Here is a 23244-nt window from a genome sequence, read left to right as displayed (position 1 = left end):
ATGGATACTATTGGAGTAAAGCTAATACTTCTAAAGAACTTTACTCTATAATACTTACACGAATCTATAATTAAAATATTGATAGAGTTATCTTTGTCACAGCAATGTGCAAATCGGTTTTATAGTGTAACTTACATCCTAGGTTATTTAATCGTGTATCTATCTATTCAATAAAATGTAAATTTGCATTTATTTTATACGCAACAGGTTTAGATTCAATATTAAGCTATCGTAAACTGTTATAGAATTTAAACATGAACATAATTATGGAAACGAACGGGCTAAACTAGAATTATATTAACCACTTCACAGATATCTTGACAGAGTTGCCTTTGTATCAATATCGCGATTTGTTATATAATTTGTTCAAGCATGCTACTTTTGTTCTTGTTGAGGAAAATCCTACCTTGATATCAAAGATTTATACAATATTGATTATAAATAAACCTAGTTGCAGTTAGACTTATTAGTGGAATATAACTATAAATATAACCTAATTGAATTCAATATAATATAGCACGAGTTTCTATCTAAAGATCGAATATAGCCTTAATATTTGCGTCCTTTATTGTGTTTGCTATGCCTCAATTTTTATATTATGTAGACCAGAGGTCGAGCTGGAAATTTCTTTTAGATTTTCAAACTCTTGTAGAGTAAATAAAATTAATTCACGAGTAGCCTATTTATTATCTAATTAAAAAGCTATTTACCGATGGTGAATTTGCTCAATAAATTCGGGTATGTTATCAGTCTCTCGATGAGAAAAGTTGCTAGAAGTGTTGAGTAATAGTCAATACAAATCGACAAATGTCCAATAGAACTAAAAATATGTGATTAAAATAAGTGACTTTACACAAAGAAATTTATCTAACATGAAAATAAAATATCGAACATGAGCCACTTTCTAAATATCAATTCATCTGAATGTTCAGAAAATATATAATATTTAATATCCTTAACCATTTTATATTGTATATACGGCATTAAACTGTATTATTATAAAAATAAATGCCGTGCAAAACTGGCTTAGGATTCATTTTAATTAAAATTGTTATTATTTCCCGAACTGCTAGAAAAATTAGTATTTAAGTATGCAGATAACCTGTTTAAACAATTGTAACTGATACATAATAATATGTTACTACCTTTATAATACTTAGAAACTAAATGAGTTAAAAATAATTTTTAACTTGATTTATTATTTTTTAATTATCAAAATTTTCATAGACTAATCTTAGTCTCGAACTATGACTTTTATTTGATATTTGCATTGAAATTTGTATTGAAAATAATATAAAAGATTTCATATAAGCAATAGAAAATATCTCTAGTAACATATACATATATACATACCTATAAACAGGGCTAAAAATATTTGAGACTTTTTATTTTTTCACTCAAAATTGCCATTTTCCGTTCAAAATATTGAAAAACTTTTTGTGTTTATTAATAGCTACTTTTCTTAAAGAAATTATAATTGTTTATTTTTAGCTTTGCGTTGCTTTGTTATCAACATAGTTTCTTACTTATTTTTAAATGATTAATTAAAAATACAATTTTCAATAAACATGGAATGAATGTTTTTAATGTTAGTTTTATCAGTACAAATTATATTCTGCTCTTAATCTGATTTATCTATATATGAAGCAGTATTTTGAAAAGATCAAATCGAATAACTCTATAATTATGTACGACATAAAAAAAATAAAGGGGTAATAATTTCTAGGAGAGTCGACTTTATCGTTAAATTATTGATAGTTAACTGAAATCACGGTTTTTCGTTAATAATACAAAATAAATAAACATTATAATTAACAAAACGGTGGTAATTTCAGATAACCTTAAACCATATTATTGCGCGTATAATTTGTTTACTTCGTCTTTTAGCTAGTAAAAGAAACATAGTTTTGCCATTTATAAAATACGTCGTTAAAGAGCCTTCCCAGTTAAAAGGTGACGTTTGGCTCTTTCAACCACTTTCCCCCTAAATAGATTTGGTTGACTGGTTTAAGTAACATCCGTAATGGCAGGCTTTCCCGTGACAAAGCACATTACATAAAACTGAAAAAATATATGTAGATGATTTTTTAAATCATGTAGGTAAAAACCAAGTACCTGGATGCATATACATATTAACAACCTTGCAATCGGGATAAATAGCACTGCAATCTTCCTTACAATTTTTAAAAATAAATTATATATAATTGCTCTCTTAGGCAATTAGAAAATAAAGTTTTCCTTTAATATGTACAGCAATAAAGTATTGTTGCGATTAAATACAAGAAACTTTATTTTTAATTATAATAAAAAATAAAATATTTCTTTAAAAAAAAATTATAACAATTATATATATTTTTTCCTGCTGTATAAGTCTCAAGTGACTTCATACAAAGAAATTTATATGGTATTTTTTTCTTGTCGAAACTAAAATATCGAACATCAGCCTTCTTCTAAATATTGATTAATCAAAAAAATACTTGTTCGCATTTCAAATATTTTTTTTAATACTCATAACTATTTAATACATACGGCATAAAACTGTGTTATTACTAAAATGAATGCCGTTTAAAACAGGCTTAGAGCCTATTTTATTTAAAATCTTATATATAATTTTTCTAAGCCGTATCAGCTTCCGCTTCCGGACAATGAAGCATTTTGTGCTCAATTCTCTAGTATTTAAATCGTATCGCTTTATATGAACGGTGTATATAATAATACACGTAAACAAAGGAAATATATTTAATTCTAATTAAAAAAATAAAAATTGAATTTCCGAACCACCGGTAATGAATTCTGTTGTTTCGACCAATGAAAAATAAGCATTCAAATATAAAACAAGATGGCTGACAGTAATGTGACAACCGTTGTAAATAATTTGCTACGCGACAATAATTTTCATTAGTACGTTGTTCGATTTGACTGAATATAAATATTCGGATTGAAAATTAACTAGGTGTGCTATAATAAATATATACATAATGTGTGTGAGGATTAGAAGAATACATTGATTAAGCTATATAAACAATCTTCGTGTTGAAATCTTCAAATTTTGAGTTCCAAGGCCGAAATGTGAGTTTTTCCTTTTAATTATTCATTAGATTTGACTAAATATAATTACTCGAATTGCAAAAAAAAACAGGTTCATTTTAAATGTGAACATGATGTGTATGATGATTGAGGTTAATGTCAATCAAATCATATGAATGCTAATAAAACGTATTTTTTTATCTATTTATATTTGGGGATACTATCTTTTACGATGATCGCGTGACAATGATTGTGATGCAGTCGGTTGTTTAGTTCCATTTTGGCGTAGTCATCTTATTAATAAAAATTGTGTACAATAATTAAAATTTAAGCCCAATATTTACATTTTGACAATGATATATTATATATATTCATCAATATCTATTTTTCTGAAAAAATATTGTAATAGCTTAGTTTTTGATTTAGATTGTTTTGTTGGCTTTAAAGACATATTACTTATTCTTTACAACTTACTTAGCGGCTAACATTTTAATACTATTTACTAAATTCATACATGCGATTCAAAGCATACAAACATAAAGTAAATTAGAAATAAAATAAAAAATGACGTTAAAATTAAAAAAAAAATATGTTTTATAAATTAAAAGTGATTTATTCATTTTAACCTAATAAGCAATAAGCTGGTGGTTGACATTCAAATGATAGGTGTATATATTTTTAAGCATTCTGGACCTGATTTGGTCCTATTTTAATTTTTAAAGTTGAGAAATTCAGCTCACAGCTTCTCTAAAGCTTTTCGATCTTTAGAAATGCACTAAAGTTTTTACTATACATAAAAATGTATCAAATTGTGCACTAAAAACTTGCAGACCAGTCGCGGTGTTGTAAGCTTCTGCTCAAATATTTAATAGTTATGTCTTCAATCACTTTTGAGACTCAAGTGTTTGAACTGATTATCAAAAGAATATTTCTCATTATTCATTAATGACATAAATACGCCAGTTACAAATTCCAATTCACATTTGTATACCGATGATTTAAAATTGTTAAGATGCTTTTAATCTGTTGCGGACTTCTACTTTATACAGAGTAAAATTCTTTATGAAAATGAGCTTTTGAAACTATCTCCCCTTTAGTGTCGGAAAGTGTTATACTCTGTCATTTTCTTTTTTGTCATCAGATTATTCCTATGATCTCGATTGGAACGCTTTGGCTAAAAAACTTCCATTAAAGATAGTAAGTGGATGTTTTCCCTACATATAAACAACGTCTGCTAAAAATCTTACAAGATGCTCGGTTTGTTGTTATTCATCAGTTATCAGTGTCTTTTTTTTTGATCATATTCTATTATTCGAAATATTTCAATTAAAGAACTGTCAATATTGGTTATTATTCGTTCCAACTTTTCTTTTAAGAGTATTGGGATATGTGTGGCTTAGCATTTCTTTAAACTTCTAAAGGGTGTTATATTGATAATCCAACTATTCTCGAGAAATTTCAGTTTTGAATTCCAATACGTCTTAAAAAATGCATCCTTGCGTTTTATGATTTTCTTACGTTATAAGCTTGTATTAAATATTTATCTCAATTGCTTCAATTCATATTATATAATTTTGATGCAATTTCTCATTCTTATAATAACGTGAATTTAAATTCAATATATTTGTTATGTTACCCCACCCCCACTAAATTTATTTTCAATAAATTCACAAGCACACAGTTTGAAAACAAAGTAAAAAGTACGACAGTGCATCAGAACTTTTCCAGTAGCTCTCAAACCTCCCGTCGATTTTTTTAAGACTACAGTTTTTCTGGTTGTCGAGACTCTGCTACTCCACATTTCACCCACTTACGGCGACCAGCTGAGGCATTTGGCGGAAAATCGATTTTTCACCGACGGTCACCCTCGCTTAGGGGCCAGGCTCGAAAGTGGAATGGCACGCGGTGGTACCTTTACATTAGGGGGCCGGTGGCGTTACCCTCTTCATGATCTAGATTACGTAAAAGCCGGCTGGCTAGAGCTCTCGCATTTCACGCATGACTCGAGCGCAAGTTTGGCAATCGCTGAACAACAACACGGCCGTAGTGAAACCCCCTAGCCCCCGACGCCTGAATCCGTTGCGCGCAAATATACACTACATAGTATACACACACAGAGCTCAACCACCGATTGCGATGAATATAATATGATAATTTGGATATTTTTAGCAAAAATACAACGGATAGTCTATGCAGTGCTCCTTTCATCGGCGTCTGCTAGATGAAAAAGTCGGATGTACGGTGTGATCCAAAAAAACCTGCATTTTCAATGCCCATATTTACTTTTGCGGCCTTGTAAGGTAAACATATAATTAATGTCAGATTGATGTGTTAGTTAGAGACCTATATAAAAACCCAGTATTTGCTGCAATATTAATTAGAAGCATCGAGCTCCCACGATACCATATCGAATATATTATACAACGTAGACGTCTGTAATCTGCTTGAACTAAGACGATTACTAAATCAGTGAGATAGAATACGTCACTGCTTATTCATATTAATAAAGAAAATACTGTATTCTTTGACCATAGTTTCCGAAACTTTTTTTGCCTTTTAAAAATCAATTAATTTCAACAACTCTCTTTGGAAAATTTTATATATTTTTTTAATATTAATTAAGACAAGCAGTAGATAAATAATGTGAATTTAGGTGTGATTTAATTTTATTTTATTTTAATACATGTGCAGAGCATAACAGCTTTACGCCAATGCAACTTGCACAGAGAAAAAACATTACTCATTAACAAAAAATCAATACTATCCGACAGATGGATAAAAATTTGAATAGCTATACTAATTGGACAGTTGCCAAATACTTCTGTTTTTGCATGCGATACTCAAAAAAGAAGGTATTTAATAATCTATAGATGTGTATATTCGCTATCAGCAGCTTAAAGAAGAGCTTTCCATAGTACACTCGTCGAATCATATAGGGTACGGATTTGTACGGATTTTGTAAATACTTTCGACAAGGTTTGTCATGGATTATTAGTAAAAAAAATGTTGGACCTCGGTTGCTCGGATAATTTAACTCAGTTATTCTCAAGTTATTTGAGCGATCGTAGACAGTTAGTAACCTATGGCAGCCGATTCTCGTAATAAAATTTCATCCCTTCGCGTTATTTATAACTGACATAAATTCGAGTTATTTTTCTGTATACAGATGATTTAAAATTGTTTGAATGCATCTCTCTATATAGTGATTTAGATCTATGGATATCAATTTCCATCAACCGTTGGTCTTTTAGTGTCGTAAAGTCTTTTGTTACAATTTTGAAAAAACAGAACAGATTCGTTATTACTGATCTCAATACATGAAAACCGTGCTGTCCATCTAGTGTTTAAAAAATAGTTTTTTGCTTTAAAACAAGTTATATATTAAGTTGATCGGACCTCTATACAAACTTTTATAAAAATTTCTATTTACTTAAGGCTGCTAATTCCTTTATTTTAGTGACTAATAATTGAATTTTAGTTATAATATAGAATTCTTCAAAGCAGAAAAATTATTACAATTAAAAGCTTAGCTCGTGTTAGTTTGTACTATGGTAATACGCTTCAGAAAATTTAATAACGCAACTTACTAATAAGACGCTTCTTCTTCGTCCATTATTGATTAATAACAACTAAATTATTATTGGCCAAATCTTTTGAAGTGAAAAATTCTTTTCATCTACTTTTATCTACCTAATAATTATTTTAATTTTAATATGTAAAGATAGTAAGATGTAGATTGTATGTATGAATAGTCCGATACACAATCTATATAAAAGTTGTGAATTATAGTACACCCATACCTCGCTTTATGAAACTTGGCCGCAAAGCGAAAAGCCGTATAACGAATCAATTATTCTAATACAAATTCATACAAATTCAATGGGATCGGTTCCAAATTCGTTAAATATGTAACATGGTTTATCATTTAAAATGCATTTTATCTTTTTATTTAATTTAAATCAAAAATACATACATAACAAGTACATACATTTGTACATAAAATAATAACAGACTCCAAAAACCAACAATAATCCATAAAGAAAAATGAAACAATTTCATGTTACATAAAATATGTGTATGAATACATATGTATTTTTTTTTAAAATGGCTGTAATCTGAAGACGATGAAGAAATGGTAACCTGCAGATCAGTGACGTTCTCATTTTTCGCTGGTAAGGATGGGCTTGGCTTAAAAAAATTGTCCAACGTTGTTTGTCTTGCCTTTTTGTCTCTTTCGTTCTTCAATGATTAATAACAGCTAATGGCTGAGTTAATTCCTCGAGAAACTTTAACGCTACGTTCGACGTCAGGATCGTTTTTAAGGAAGATGTTTATTCCTTGTTCGAATTAGGAAAAAGCTTTTGACAATTTTTTTGATGTTAGCTGTTTGAATACAACAGACTCTGTCTCTTCATCAAATGCCGGTTCTGCTTGCAACTGAATGAGCTCCTTATATGAAAGGGGTTCCCTATCAGCTTCAAGTAGATCAAGCACATCACGTTCGTTCAAACCTTCAAAGCCGAGATCATGTGCTAGATCCAAAATGTTTTGCCTAATTTCAGGAAGGCAATTAACTTCTGCATCAGTACTTTTTACACATTCTGGCCATATTTTTCCAAACATGGTTCATTGTTGTTAATTTTAATTTTTTCCATGATTCACTGATGCTGTCAACAGCATCCTTGATGTTATAGTTTTTCCAAAATGTTTTAATTGTAGATTTACCATCGGTTTCCCTTATAAGTTGTCGGAAAGTTCGGCGTAGGTAATATGCCTTAAAAGTGGCTATTGCACCCTGATCCATTGGGTGGATCATAATTGTTGTATTTTTCGGAAGGTACTCAATCATGACACCTCCAGATAGTTCAGATAAATTAGTAGGATGCCCTGGTGCATTATCCAAAATTAGCAAAGTTTGTTGCTTAAGTTATTGTCTCGCAAATATTTTTTCACTTCTGTGCAAAAGTGGTTTTTGAACCAATCCTCTAAAGTAGCTGTAATCATCCAAGCTTTCTTGTTGGATCTCCATATGGTGGGTAATTGATTTTTATTTAGTCCTTCAAGAGGCCTTGGATTTTCGGACAAATATATTAAAAGTTAATCGTTCTTTAGACACCTTATAACCAGACGCAGATTTTTCGGTTTTTGAAATGTACGTGCAATCAGGCATTCGCTTCCAATAAAGCCCTGTTTCGTCTACGTTAAACACTTGTTCAGGTTTATGACCCCCTCTTTCAATAATTCCCTTTAAAATGTTGGGATATTCCTTAGATGCGGCCTCATCGGCGCTAGCTGCTTCACCTTTCATTTTAAAATTATGCAAATTAAATCTATTTTTAATTTTTTTTAAAAATCGACATCGAAAAAAAGTTTTTTTGCCGTAATAGCGAAACATTTTAGGCCGTAAATCGAAAACGTGCCTTAATTGCAGAGGGCCGTTATAGCGAAAGGCCGTATAAAGAGCGGCCGTATAGCGAGGTATGGGTGTATTAGTAAGTGATTTATAATATTTGTTAGACAATATGGCTCTGAAACAATTTTATTATTATAGACAGTTCGTGATGTAAATATGTTTCATAAATACGCTAATGAAATACACAAAACAATGAGAATAAACATGTAAACATATAAGATCCTTTGAATAAATAATCCCTAAATGTGTGAACTGAAATGTGATTCAGAGATAAATTTAGAAACAAGGTCGGCGTAAGGTTTTCCTGTATTATTTACGGGTTCATTAAAGTTTTTGCCCATCTTTTTACTATGGAATATATTTGAATGAAAACCGTAAGGTATATATTTCAATAATGAGTTGAAACGTAATATATATTCACGTGTATCTGTATCTATTCAAATAATATATGCCTGGTATTGATAATTCGTATGGTTTTTTAATAACATGTATTTTTATTTATTTCCACAGAAATTCACTTTTGCGTCGACTTATAAAGTGTATAAAGTTACGCAAAAATTATAAAAGCGTGTTCATTGAACAGTTATTAACTTGAAAAGTGATCATTAAGTTGGTCGTTGCCAATTAATATGGATAGAAAAGATAACGAAGATGTTCCGACGCCAACAAGACAAGGCAGGTATCAAAAACCGCCTAGAGTCGAAAGTGGTGTTGAAATAAACATGCGAAATCGAAATCAGCAGTCGCAAGATCCCAATCCGACTCCGACGACCGAAAATACAACAGGGGTGCCCGTCGACGCGAAGTGTAAACCCAAGGAGAATAAAGAAACAAACGAGAGTTGGTTCGAAAAGGGCAATAGAAAACTTATAAAATGGACCTCGTTCACATGGGGGAAATCAGATAACGAAGATTTTGAGTCTGTAGGCTATCCCGAACTTGGCGAAGTAAGGAAAATAATTTACAAGTTCAAGGTCATGTCGCTTTCGGGCAACGAGAACACAACGTGGTTCCCTAAATCACCATTACGTTGCTTCGATTCCGACGGAGACTCAAATGCTTCCTGTTCCTCGCAAAGATTTAATATCTTCCAATCGCCAAATAATAGCAGCCATTATACTGCAACGAAATTTCTTTCAAAAACCTATAAGCAAAGATCGTCTGCTTCGCCTTCTAAAGGACCAATCAAGAAGGTACCGATGGCCAAAAGGTCAAATCAAAAAATGAATTCTCTCGCATCAGGAGTAGTCATGGAGAAGAAGGAAGTTTCTAAGCCAGTACCAGAATTTGAATCTAAGGGAGCCATCAAGAAGGTCCCGATGACTAAAGGAAATCCGCAAAAGGTAAAAACGACACATAAAGTGGCCGTGGAACACGAGAAGAAGGAAATAGCTCAGAAAGCTCCGCAAGCAAGCTCCGATCCGCAATCCAAAGGCGCCATCAAGAAGGTCCCGATGAATAAAGGATTTGCACAAAAGGGAAAAACTACACCGTTTAAAGTAGTCGTGGAACCCGAGAAGAAGGAAGTGGCTAAACCAATACATGAGATAGAGTCGAAAGGGGCCATCAAAAAGGTTCCGATGCATAAAGGATATGCTCAAAGGGGAGAAACGACTCCATTTAGAGTGGTCGTGGAGCCGGAAGTAAATGAAGTGGCTATAGCAAGCTCCGTGGCAGCTTCAAGCTCCATGCCAGCTTCAAGCTCCGTGCCAGCTTCAAGCTCCAAGGGCGCCATCAAGAAGGCCCCCGCAGCTAAAGAACCTGCGAAAAATAATGAATCTGACATAAAAGAAGCTTCGGAGAAAATCAAGGGAAAACCCAAGAAGAAAAACGCTAGGTTGGCGCATATTAAAAAGCTTTTTAGACGCAGGGACGGCCAACATAGGTCGTCGAGTAAGGCTCTCGACGAAAAGAGAGCAAGGTACCAGTTTTTTCTACCCAATGAGAATAAGATGGCTATGGATACCCTATCTATGTTTCTGGTAGTACCTAAATCAACAGTACTACCCGAGGTAAAAATGTAGCTAGGGCAACTCGCGTAGAGATAATAATTAATATAATTATTAAGCACATGCACGAAGCGCTTAAATAGGCAGTAGTTTTATAAATTTAATTAGATAAACATTCTCTTTTATCACGCGCAGACAATAATTAAATTTTCATTATTTTGTACAGCATATTACATAGAAGCCCGAGAAAGTAAAAAAGCCATACATTTATTCTCATTTAATGATTCACTTATTATCAAAAGCGTTATACTCATATTAAATATATTTCTTTTCAGATTTAACCCTAACTAAATTTGCTTCATTTGCGATTACTCAATAGGGTACGCCTGACTTATAGGGGTTTAATGTTAAATAAACTACCTACAACTCACTCATAGTCATCATGCACATCTTAGCATTACTCACACTAGAAAATTAATACCATAGATCTATTTTTGTATATTATTTAATCATTAAAAACGACACCCACAGAAGTAGGATAAAATTCGCTTTATTTAAGATTCTTATGATATGTATTAAATAACATGTTGAAATAGTTCTTCATAATTCACTCAAAAGCTGAAGCATTTTTAAAGGTGTTTTGAAACATCGAAGTCCTGATATCTTATGAATAAGATTTTAACGTTGATCTGGGTAAGAAGCCAAAATAGTACTATATACTTTTTTCTTCCCAGAGTAAATTTTGCCGCAAAACTAAATTATAGATAGCTTCACTTATAATTATGTATTAGTCTAATATACAACACATTGTATATTATAAAAAATATACTCTTCGATTATATGAATTGCATCTAGAATCAACGTGTCATGTCCATAATAATGGTTTCATTGCCATAAAAACAGCTTTGTCCAAAATAATGGGGTACAACAATACATGTGTTATATATTAAAAAATCGTGAAAATTTTAATTAAAAACCGACAAAAGTTGCTTAAAGTGTCATTTTCTTTTAATTTTGCACATAAATGCTCTATAGGATTTAGGTATGTTAATTGTGTAGGCCACCCTAAAAGCGTTTGATTTTTAGCTAAGTGTTATTTTGCTGGAATCGGATGGTAGCGTGGTCTGTGCTTGGAAATATTTTCCAGTAGTAATTCACTAAAGTGGATTCCAACATTGAAACATAAATGTCATTATTCATACTACTCTCGCAAATATACAGGTTTTCTGTCCCTGCTGCTGCCATGTAAATGTAACCCCAGACTATAACGCTTCCGCCATTATATTTGACTTTGGGTACTACGCAATCAGTTAGATATTATTTTCCGACTCTTCAACGCACGTGTACTACACCAGGGGTCACAAAAACCTAAAAGAGTATGATTATTATATAAAACTTATTGCTCTAAAATTTTTTAAATAAATTAAGTTTATAATATTTTTTTCGTGTTAAAGTTATTTTAAAGTTGGTTTCATCGGTATTTTCGGGCCCACTCTAGCCTTCGATGTTTATTTATTTCTGAAAGCCATGGATTGTGTCATGCTTTACAACCTATTATTGAGATTTCTTCTTACCTTCTGCGAAAAAATGGATGGCCTTTCGCTTGCAGAGACTTAAAGAGAAATTAAAAACGACAAATTCCTTTGTATAGTACTAGCTGCTCAAGTATTTTGGTCAGACTATGCACTTGTAAAGAGTTACACACCATTTCAAGGAGTGCTCCTTTATTATGGTCAAGGCTGTACATTGATTATTTTAAATATATTTTATTAATTAATATATTTTTCAACAGTGTCCTTTTCTCCACTCTATACATACATATTCGTATATTCTCAAATTCATTTACCGGACATATTAGAGCCTTAACTTTACGATTTACTTATTTATATGCTTAATGCCGCGTTGCTTGATAATTCACACAACAATTAAGCGATTGTCATTTGCGTACGATTATCACAAACGGTTTTAATTAATTACGCTTATAAAGCGTATTAGAAATAAAAATTATTATCTATAATAAGCTTGTATGCGTATATTAGACATAATACATATATTTTTAAATATGCTTATTATTTAGAACTTTAGTAGTTGATATGACGGCCTATATATTTATTTTCACATTAAAACAATAAACAACAGAGTAAGATGACCATATGTATATTTATTGAGGGGCAAAATAATATATGCTTACTATAGATTTTGCTATTGTAACACTTTAAATTTCATTCATAATGATTGAAATCTATTGAGTAATGTTAATAAAAATTAACACTACAAATAACTATATTACGTGTTACGTGAGAATTTCAATTGATTTAATTGACTATTAAAAGCCTATTAATGATGCTGATTTTTCGTTTTATTAATGTTTTCAATGTATGTCTTTCTTTTTAATATAAACATATCACATTGAAGATTGATAATGTTAAAATACTAAGAAAAAAAAAAGTTTACATACATACACATAAGAATAATAACATATTACGTATATAATATAATATTATTACCCATTCTATATAATTGTTTGCTTTACCTCAGACCTCAATTAAAAAATACAATGGTCACCTTACTTGCTTAATTTTATATAAAAATATCATAACTAGTATTTTTTATTCTTAATATAATACATTTATATTTTTATTATATTATAGTAATTATTAGAATTTTTTTTTTGGTTCTATATATGAACATGAAATTATTATGAAATACTAAGCTCTAAATATATTTTCTGTTCCATCTTTAATATGGAATACATACAATATGTACACAAAAAATGCACAAAAGCTCATATTTTACGTTGCAAACACTATTTTTATATTTAAAAATTGTAATTAATTCAGCTATGACACGCCTTACCTTTGATATTAATTAACACTTTAAAGTAGCTTTTTTATATTATATATACTAAGAAGTTTACTAAGAAAATATCTGTAGATCTAAAGCATAGACATTACATAGAGATTTCCTTATTTAATTTTAAATAAATCAAATAATAAAAATATACAAATATTGAATATAGTATTTACTTGCTATAGCTACCGCGTTACGTCGCTGAAATTGCGCATTCGGGTTTACAAAACCACATAATCTTCGACAAACCTAATATTACACGATAATTGCAATTAATACAAACTCGACAACGATTTAGAGCCATAAGTAGAAACATAATATATCAGTGGTGTTGTGTGAACTCATGGCGAGCCATCGATTTTCTACGTCTAATTTTAGTTCCTTATCGGCCTATAAAACATGAGCTATCCCTACGCGTTCTTCAACCCCGTACAGAAAGAACAAACCATCTCTTTTCTCAGGGTGTTTTTTTTTTAGTTTTCTTAAACTACTTTTTGGAACGATCCAATATTGCTCACAATGGGTGCGATTGAACGCGCCCGAGCGAGGTGACAGACGTCAGTTAGAAAGGGCGAACCAAAATGTTTTGGTAACACAAAAAAATATTATTAATAAAACATAAAATTATATATGAAAATAAATGCGATTTATGACTCATATTCAAAGACTTTTTTATCAGCTAATAGTTGAGAATTGTAAAATGTAAGAGTTCTGTTGCTAAATACCTTACCAAAAAATAAGTTATTGAAATGTTAAATCAACTAATTATAAATCAATATTGAAATGTTTAATCACGCATTGTCGTGCAAGAGAATTGGACCTTTTTGATTGACAATAAACATCGCAATTAGAGATATTCTACATCTTCAAGGTTTTTGTCTCTAATACAAAATCTAACCTAACTTAAATAAATAAGAATGCTCATGACATTTTTTATTTTCAATGCTTTCGTCCCTAGCACGAAATCTAGCACAACTTGACATTACTTTTGTGCAGGTTCTTTCATTGTTGTGCGTAGTTACACCTAATAAAACTTCCCACAATATTATAAAAGCTCAAAGCCCACAGCACGATTTTTTGGAACCACATTTATACGGTGCGTTTCTTAAGCCTAGAGGTTTAAAAAAATTCTACCCTAGATCTCTTGCGTTCCCTTGTTTAAATTCCCTTACATATATATATATACTAATTTTCTACTAGGGTCTAAAATCTTACTTTCAATATTTTTAATGCATAAAAGAAAAGCACTTAAAATAATCATATTTTTTATCTCCATTAGCATCCTAATAGCCTCAAGCAAGAATAGGATGGTATCAATTTATTACCTTTGTCAATTCTGGCCTTTTCTTTCGTCCTATTTTATAATTTATTATATTCAAAAATAATCGAATAAAACGCAATTATAAAAAATATTAACTCAGACTGACTTTATTATCTAAACCAAAACGTGTAGATTTTTTTATTTTTTACTACACATTTTGAATATATACAAAAAGCTCTTTAATTCTTATTTTTCATCTTTAATTCAATGACCTAATTTGAAGCAAAATTAATATTGTAAAATAATTAAATGATATTTTCATTGTAAAAATTACATAAACCGCAACTATTTTCCCAAAACCTTTTTTACACATTGATAAAATATTCGAAATAATTTTTTAAAGACACCTGTGTTTCTAAAAAATATTTTCATTGTGCGACCAATTAAACTTGAAGAATTGGAATAAATGTAAAAAATGGCATTTGAGTAAATAAACAACACGTAAAAACACAAAAAATAATTGTGTAATTGATTTAAAAGAAATAATACAGTTTAAAAAATTACAGTATTTTCTTAAACTAATTTAAGTTTTTACAATTAAGCTATTTTTAACTGCTTATCTCTTGAAGATAAACTGATGCTCTATGCCGCATTTTACTCATAAATTGTATTTTGACTTAAAAAAGTCCTGATTTAACGGATCAAATGGTGAAAATATTTGCATAATTTCTATCAATCTTAATATAAAGCAATAAATCCTTATTTTTGCTATTTTTAAAGCACAGTATATCTATAAATCTAATAGATCTTCGCCCATATAAATTACTTATTCGATAATCTTACTCTTTTGGGCAAGCATAAATGTATTCGAGTGCGAAAAATGACTTTCCGATTATATTAGATTATATAATTGACGCTGAAATGAAAAACTGTTATACCTAAAATATCATTGTAAATTCGGTGATTTTTAATACAAATGATTTACAAAAGTTTTTAAAATCAATGCATGACTGAAAAAAACATAATTATAAAATACATATAGTGCTAGATGGTTTTATATGATAGATACATATAAAAGAATTTATTATATCTTTGAAAAGCACGTTTTTTAAAAATATTTAATAATTACATAAATTGTTTAGAAATTAACGTTCAAAATATTTTTCATGGAAAATTATCTAAGTTACGAACCTTTTTGTACGAATAACTTTCGTCTGTTTTATAATGACATCTTACGGGTGAATTATAAATTTATCAATTACATATATACCTCCAAACGTTTTGTGTGATTTATAATAAAAAAAAGAACACTTAATCGCTAAATAATATTGTTTTATATTATTATTTATATTTTGCATGAGTTTTTCATAAATATAATAATAATTGCCATACATTTTTTATTTATTTAATATGTATTATACTTAAAATAAGATTATGTATTATGTATATACTATAATATTATGATTTTTAAATTTTATAATATATTTTTCGCTGAACCAAATTATTCTTCGTTTAACCAGCTCTTTTTTTAAATTGAAATGTGCTAAAAATCTTATAAGAAAAATCAAAATTTAATTTTTTCCAGCAGCTCAGATCGCGAAGCATGAACAACATTGACAGTCTTCTCAGTAGTAATTCTTACTGGTCCGATAAGTATTGCTGGGCCTCTGTTGAATGCGATTTTGGAAAATTGGCTACCGAACTCTCCGTATCGTCGATGCCCGAAATAAGCGCGCAAAATTTAAAAGGTGATCGCATTCTTCAATATATAGACGAACTTTTTTCAAAATTATTTAGAACCTAGTAGTGGCAAAACGTTAAAGTTTTGTGTAGATGTGTAACGAATCCACAAACAATTATAGATGACTGGCCCTATTTAAGTGAGACGACTAATGGGAAAGCATGGTTTAAATTGAAACATTCTTTTAGTGAAGTAATTAAAATTATAATAATAATAATTAGCACAAACATTAAAAAGTCTTAAAAAATATTGCATTACCGCTGTAGGGAAAATAATAATAAACACGTGATACTATTTATTTTCGCTTTTAGATAAAGAGTTTTGCATTTTAACATTAAATAGTGTTAAATCAAATATATTTTTACACCCCACCATTATCTTAAATGTCTTAAATAAGAAATTTTCCGATAACTAATTTTTGTAAAGTTCGTGGATAAAAGTTTTTTAAAGTTATAAATATATATTATATTTTTATTTTTCATAAGCATTTAGAGGTTACTTCTCTGTTTTTTTTCTATTTATCTAAAGATGTCTCATAATACATGTTATAATACGCAATTCTTAAAGCTCTTATCCACTGTATTTTTTATATAGCAATTTATTTTATTTTTTGTAACACTTCATTATAATCAGAAACAAATAAAAAAATGTATTTTTAATTGCCAGCGATGATTGTTCTTAAAATAAATAATAAGATTGAACATGTTTTGCTGTCATAGCAACATAAAAACTACCATACGTAATATTTGCAATAATTTCAGAAAAAAAAAGAATTTTTTTCTACATTAATTTCATATAATACCAATAATGAAAATTAATTATTTTTACATTTTTATAAAACACAGGGATACGTGTAAAATGATTATCTATATTGCTAAAAAATATTTATTATTGCTACTTTGCTTTCATCATTCTAATACATACGCTATGAAAATCTTAAAAATTGCAACTAATCATAATGTAATAACTGCCTTGTCACTAAAAGAAACACTACAAAACAACTACAACTATCATTAAAAAGTGTATGCGAATAAACTGATTATCACTAGTAATCATGTTAGCGATTTAATATATCATATAGTGGTTTTTAGCTCAGTTTATTATCTCCCGTGCCTTTTAATATAGCAGCAACCTAAATAGAGCATCTTTATTTTACGCAGCTCATCCTTGAATTTACAATTTTGTTAAGCAATTTTCTTTTATAAAATATATTTACATTAAGCTAGATTCAAGTGAATCTATGCCAATATAAAATCTATTAGGTATTCTCCCATAAGGTATGTCAAGAATACATATTTTATGAATAATAATAGATCCTAACAATGAATTTTACATATTCAAATGACTGTTCTAACTATACATTATTATAATTAGCTTAAGCTTGTCCTACAGACTCATTCCAATTGAAACTTACTTGACACACCTTTTTTGATGTGTATCTGAAAACGTTTGTTTGGTCCTCCAATTTCTAGTCTAGATTTGAACTTCTCTTGAACTTCACTATTTATTTTTTTATTTTAGGACATCTATCTAGCTTACAACTATCCTAATATAGAGTCAGTGTTCTTTCTTTCCAAACAACTTCCATCATTTTTCATCACTTACGAATTTTCTCTTTTCGAAGGTGCTCGATCGCATGCCTTGTCCTACTTTTCTCGATTCAGCAATTTATCTTTAATGTGTGTTCTTATTCTTAATCTTAAGTTTATCCCAAATAGATTTATTTTGTTTACTTTATATTAAAGTCGACATTTTGTATTAGCGTTTAATTGAAAATATTGTAAAAGCACATATCAGTTACTTCTAAATCAATCAATATTAGTTTGTATTATAAACTATTTAGATCAGATTATAAATATGGTGTCACTGCTTAGTGATTTACAGCTGCGAGCTGTATATTATTGTCGCTGTTTCAGGAAAAGATATTTATAGATCAATAAATAAAAAAGTGGTTAGTTTCATTGATGATGGAATTTTCTTGAGAAGCTTTTTATGATTACTTACAATTAAGATGCTCATAGCATTTGTATTAGATAATGGAAAAAAGTATTTTTTACCAAAAAAAACAGTTCTCTAATTTACACGTACAATATTAATTCGAATGTTAAAAAGCACTACTATAATCTGAATACGCATATGCAAAAAAATTATCATTCATATCTACAGTAATGAATGCAAATGAAACGTGATGCAATACTTTTTATACGAATACATTAAACCATACAGGATGTCCCAAACATGACTTGGCCTAGTTTACGGATTTACGATATTTCCCGCGATTTGTGAAATTTTGGGATTTCCTGTGTAAGTATCCAGTTTTCAGTCAGTTATATGTTAATGTGTTTTTCGTGTGTAGCGAATCGCAGTAATATACACAAGTCATATATTTTATTAATTTTATTTCCTTACTCCTATCTACACATATTTCATTCATCTTCATCATCACCAGTCATACTCACGAGTGACACCCACATACACACAACAACAAATTCAATAATTAAGTATATGTATGATATGTTGTGTATTGAGTTTTTTTTCTAGGGGTTCCTTAGGGAATTTTTTGAGCTTATTATTCCCCAGTATGTAATCGCAAAATTTACATCGCACACAAAGCCGAATCTTACCATAAAGAATGTTATTTACATGCCCGCAATCAAAAACATTTGTCTTAGGTATACAACTCAAAATAATAAAATAATACAGTGAATACAGTGAATAAAAATTGTTGGTGTGTTTTTAGTGATATATTGGACTACAGCCTTAGCGCTTATATTTCTGTTAATAAGTACAATTATTTCTTAAGAGGTGTGACTACGCCGTTAAGTGAAAAACTGGTAGATACGTGGACTTTAGCAGGCAAAGTGGTTGAAATGGAAGGTGAGAAGACCTTATATGTTGTGTTGTACATGGCGTTAATTTTATAATATTTAAAAGTGACTGCTCTGCGGTTTTTTTTATGTAATTATATTTATATATATATATCGTAATTGCAAGCATATGTTTATAATTTTAACACATTTTTTATAAAATATGTTTAACTTGACCTATCGTATTAATTGTTTTGCAGAAAAAAAACAAACACACGACAATTTGAAAATTAATATATTAAAAGTAAGTTAAATTTTTTAATTGTATACATCAGCGGTTCCTTTTTTCTCCTTAAAATTCTATAATATTCTGTCCGTTTTTAAATATTATTTTATTTCTTAATCTTAACCAAATAATGTATGGATAAGTATATCGATGTAATAATATATAGATATACTTATCTTTGAATAAATTTGTATTTTTGCAACAAGATATTACAACTATATCTATATGTAAAATTATACGCTTAATATTTTTGAAATCTATTGTTTTGATCTAAAGTCTGAAAATTTAAATATACTGTGTGCTATATTATAATATAATTTTGTGCCCGATTTTATTTTTAAGGATTACGAAGTCAGTCTCGCTGCTCCTCTAAAACATATTTTTAATCTGATTCTCAAGACGTCATTCCATCCTGATCTTTGAAAATGCACAAAGTCACTCGTATTTATTTAAATGGTGACAAATTGTACATAAATAACTATTGACTGTTGTCAGCTTCTGCTAAATTGATCGAAATATTTATCTCTTTCGGCAAGTTTTGTTTAACCAACAGTATAGGTGTTGTCCTGTCTTTCACTAAAACGATGACATCATCTCTTGATACAGGAATTCACGTAGAAGTCATTAACAAGGATTATTATAAAAAAGTCAGACATCGGTGGTTCAGATGATTTAACTCGGTTTTTCTCGAATTATTTGCGCGACCGTATATAGTTTGTAACCTATGGCGGCCAATTGTCGAAAGAATATTTTACCCCTTAGGAGTTCTTCAAGGTCTGCTCTTCGCGTAAATTATTGCTTGATCGCATACATATCATCCGTATGCGATCAGTTGCACAATCGATTGATTTAGATTCTCTATGGAGAGGAACCTCCGTCAACCGTCTGCCCTTTAGTGTCAGAAAGTGCCATGCTGTATTATTTTCTTGATCCCGCTCGCCATCAAATTATTCCTATGGTCTCGGTGTTTTAACAATAGAAACTTCTACTAATGATCTCAGAATAACTTTTGAATGCAATTGAAAGTTTTCGTCGTTTCGTTGAAACGACGTTTGCAAAAATTATTTCAAGATCCTGGGATTTGCTATGACAAACGCGTTCATGATCCGGTTCGTATTATTAAATCTTTTTTGTATTATTTTTTTTTTGTGTTCATTGTAATAATACGATGTATTATTTATTTTATTTTTGCTATGGCTGTTAGGTTACAATTTTATTTAAATAAATAATAAAATGTTTTTATCGAATTGTTTAATATATCTATGAAATGAAACTTTGTAGAAAATAATTCGTTATACAGTTGTTCAATTTAATATATACGAGGTGTGATCAAAAAGTGCGGTGAATGAATTTTTATAGCAGCAACTGCTAGCGCTACATACATTTGAAGTAATAAATCAGATCCGTTGAGATAGTCAGTGTCAAGTTTGAATATGTTGTGACTTGTTAGCCGGCTTTTAGAGCCGGAAGTGTGAGATCATGTTTATCGTGTTTGTCGCAACGAACAACATTTCGAACAACGCGTTTACATTAAGTTGCAAAAAAGTGTCAAAGAAGCTCATGAAGTGCATGGCGATAATGTGGTGACTCTAAATATTGTTAACAAATGGTATGAGTTATTTAAAAGCGGAAATTAGCTAGTTAAAGACGAGCAACGGTCGGGATGTCTTTTGATCTTAAAAGCAGACGAAAACGAGCAAAATGATTCATTTAATCAGGCGATTGACTATTCTAGAGTTTTCCGAAGAACTGAACATCTCGAGCGATAATTTGCAAATGAGGCGAGTGAGTGCGTAATTTGTTCCCAAACTTTAAAAAGAAAATCGCGTGTTAGTTTACACGGAATTGAAGGATCGTCGTGATGCAGATCCGGAGTTCATGGTCAAAATTACATCTGAAGATGAAAGTTGGGTTATGACTCTGAGATAAAAATGCAGGTTAAGAAGACTTCTGGCTCTTAAATAAAAACGGTGCTAAAAGGAAAACGTTTTGCAACCATTACCGACATTGAGAGAGCCACAACGAAGCAACTAAAGGTCCTTCCGAAAGAAGCGTTCCAAAAATGCTTCCAATCAAAGAATCAACGTTGGGATAAGTGTATCGCTAGCCAAGGAGAGTACTTTGTAGAAGATTAATACAAATTTAATTATTTTGGTCGTAATAAAACTATTCACCGTATTTTTTGATCACACCTCGTAGATGTATAGAATGTATTTAATTTTATGTTTATAAACGAAATGTTAAAACGAATTTAAATATTGCGTATAATTAAATTTAAATGTAAATATTTGTTGCAAAAATGATTATAGGTGTATCTTGGTAATAATTGTGATTAATTTAAATTCTTGTTCCAATTAAACTGTTTTTTTTTTATTATATACCATTGTCAAATAATTTTAAATTGTTTTGATCCCAAATCTGCTGATTTGTTACTGTGTTATAGCTTGAAAAATAATATGTCGTTAACGCGTATGTTTTAATTTAAGGACACGAAAAAAAATAAAGCAAAATATTTTAGCAAATCGGCCGAAGAAAGTGTTCCCAGGAGGTCTGAATCCGGACTCATAATGAACACGCCTACAGAGGCCAAAGGAAAATCGACAGGTGTCACCCAAAAGTTCAATCAACTGATGTCTCTCTTCAGCAACAAAGTCGAAATTTTAACGGTTATGTTGATACAAAAAAGAGGCAATTTTTATAGTGGTTTTATCGGATTTTAGAGCGATTCGCTAGAGATGGAAAGACTAGAAGCCAAGCTGTTGGAAATGGGCGACAATGTGCCACAACTGCCTATCTATACGCCATTTCCAATGTCGAAAGATTGTGCGGACGCTTTGTTGACTGTCGAATCGAGAATCGTTGAAAAAATGTTTAGCCTAAGCGGTATGTTAAATATTAGGGATATTTATAAAGTAGATATTCAAAGCTCATTCGGAATAAATGCCTGCACTTTTTTGACGCCCAACGATTCATAGATACCACTAATTGCTATTTATCAATCGTTTCATTGATTACGTTGGTTAAAAAAATATCAATAACAAGCTAACGAAGAATTTCAATAGCAGTTTCTGCACCGAAGAAACAGATCACTGAATGTACCTCGTTAGTAACGATACGATAATTTTTTTATTGACTAGTAGATAACCGCTTTAATTGCCGCTTGCGATAAGAATTCCGGATTGTAGTTGTATGTGTGTACATTGCGGCTCAGAGTATTATTATTTTTTTTATTGAAAAAAAATACTTGTTTATTTAACATACATTTATGATATTACAAAGAGTCCTTTGTAAATTGGTAGACATTATAATTAATTTCCTTGAATTGGGCGGAAAGTGGTCTTCCTTTTCCGAGTTTAGACATTATTCTAAAAATATTAAATGAACCATTTAACCTAATCAAACAATAATACAATAAATTTAATTTTTATAATAATTCTTACCTTACTTTTTCAAATAAATCCTAGAAAATATAAATCAAAAACTTTCCGTGCCACACTGCACTTCAAAAATGAGAAAGCGAGACAACGAAATTTAATATGCTATTAAATTGTAAACAACGGTGACAAATCCATTCGGAATTTGACATACAAAAACAGACTTCTTTATTAAAATGGGACAGCACAGTGAGAAAAAGCTTAGATCAAGAAAATTAAAAGTATACGTCGCAAATTGAGACTGCCATTTAAATAACAGTCCGTAATCTGCTCTAGCGGCTGACGATAATCTGGCCGATTAAATTGGCCGTTCCACCGAAAGAGTCGAAAAAGGAGGAGAATATACTTCATCAGAGATTTTCACCGACACTTCTACTGGCATCCACTTTGAAATTCAAGGCTTTAGAACTTCAAAATCTGAAGAAATTCCGGATGTTCCTACCCACTTTTTATGATCGAGGACCAGTAGCTTCAAA

The 23244-nt window shown here is 30.3% G+C and overlaps 1 protein-coding gene across 1 annotated transcript in view; it reads left to right on the top strand.

Annotated features, from left to right (window-relative positions):
* The window catches only part of LOC148234364 (uncharacterized), a 175145-nt gene that overhangs the window by 138139 nt on the left and 13762 nt on the right, over positions 1-23244 (top strand). The window contains exons 8-14 of the mRNA XM_088188425.1: positions 16089-16248; positions 16363-16433; positions 18783-18913; positions 18982-19118; positions 19309-19352; positions 21821-21985; positions 22055-22217. Coding sequence (XP_088044551.1) covers positions 16089-16248; positions 16363-16433; positions 18783-18913; positions 18982-19118; positions 19309-19352; positions 21821-21985; positions 22055-22217 — 871 coding nt within the window. The remainder of the gene's footprint in view (positions 1-16088; positions 16249-16362; positions 16434-18782; positions 18914-18981; positions 19119-19308; positions 19353-21820; positions 21986-22054; positions 22218-23244) is intronic.

This window comes from Plectrocnemia conspersa, unplaced genomic scaffold (genome assembly GCF_051122295.1).
Source record: "Plectrocnemia conspersa isolate PC_06_02 unplaced genomic scaffold, ASM5112229v1 ptg000006l, whole genome shotgun sequence".
NCBI lineage: Eukaryota > Metazoa > Arthropoda > Insecta > Trichoptera > Polycentropodidae > Plectrocnemia > Plectrocnemia conspersa.
This window is presented reverse-complemented; position numbering and strand designations above follow the sequence as displayed.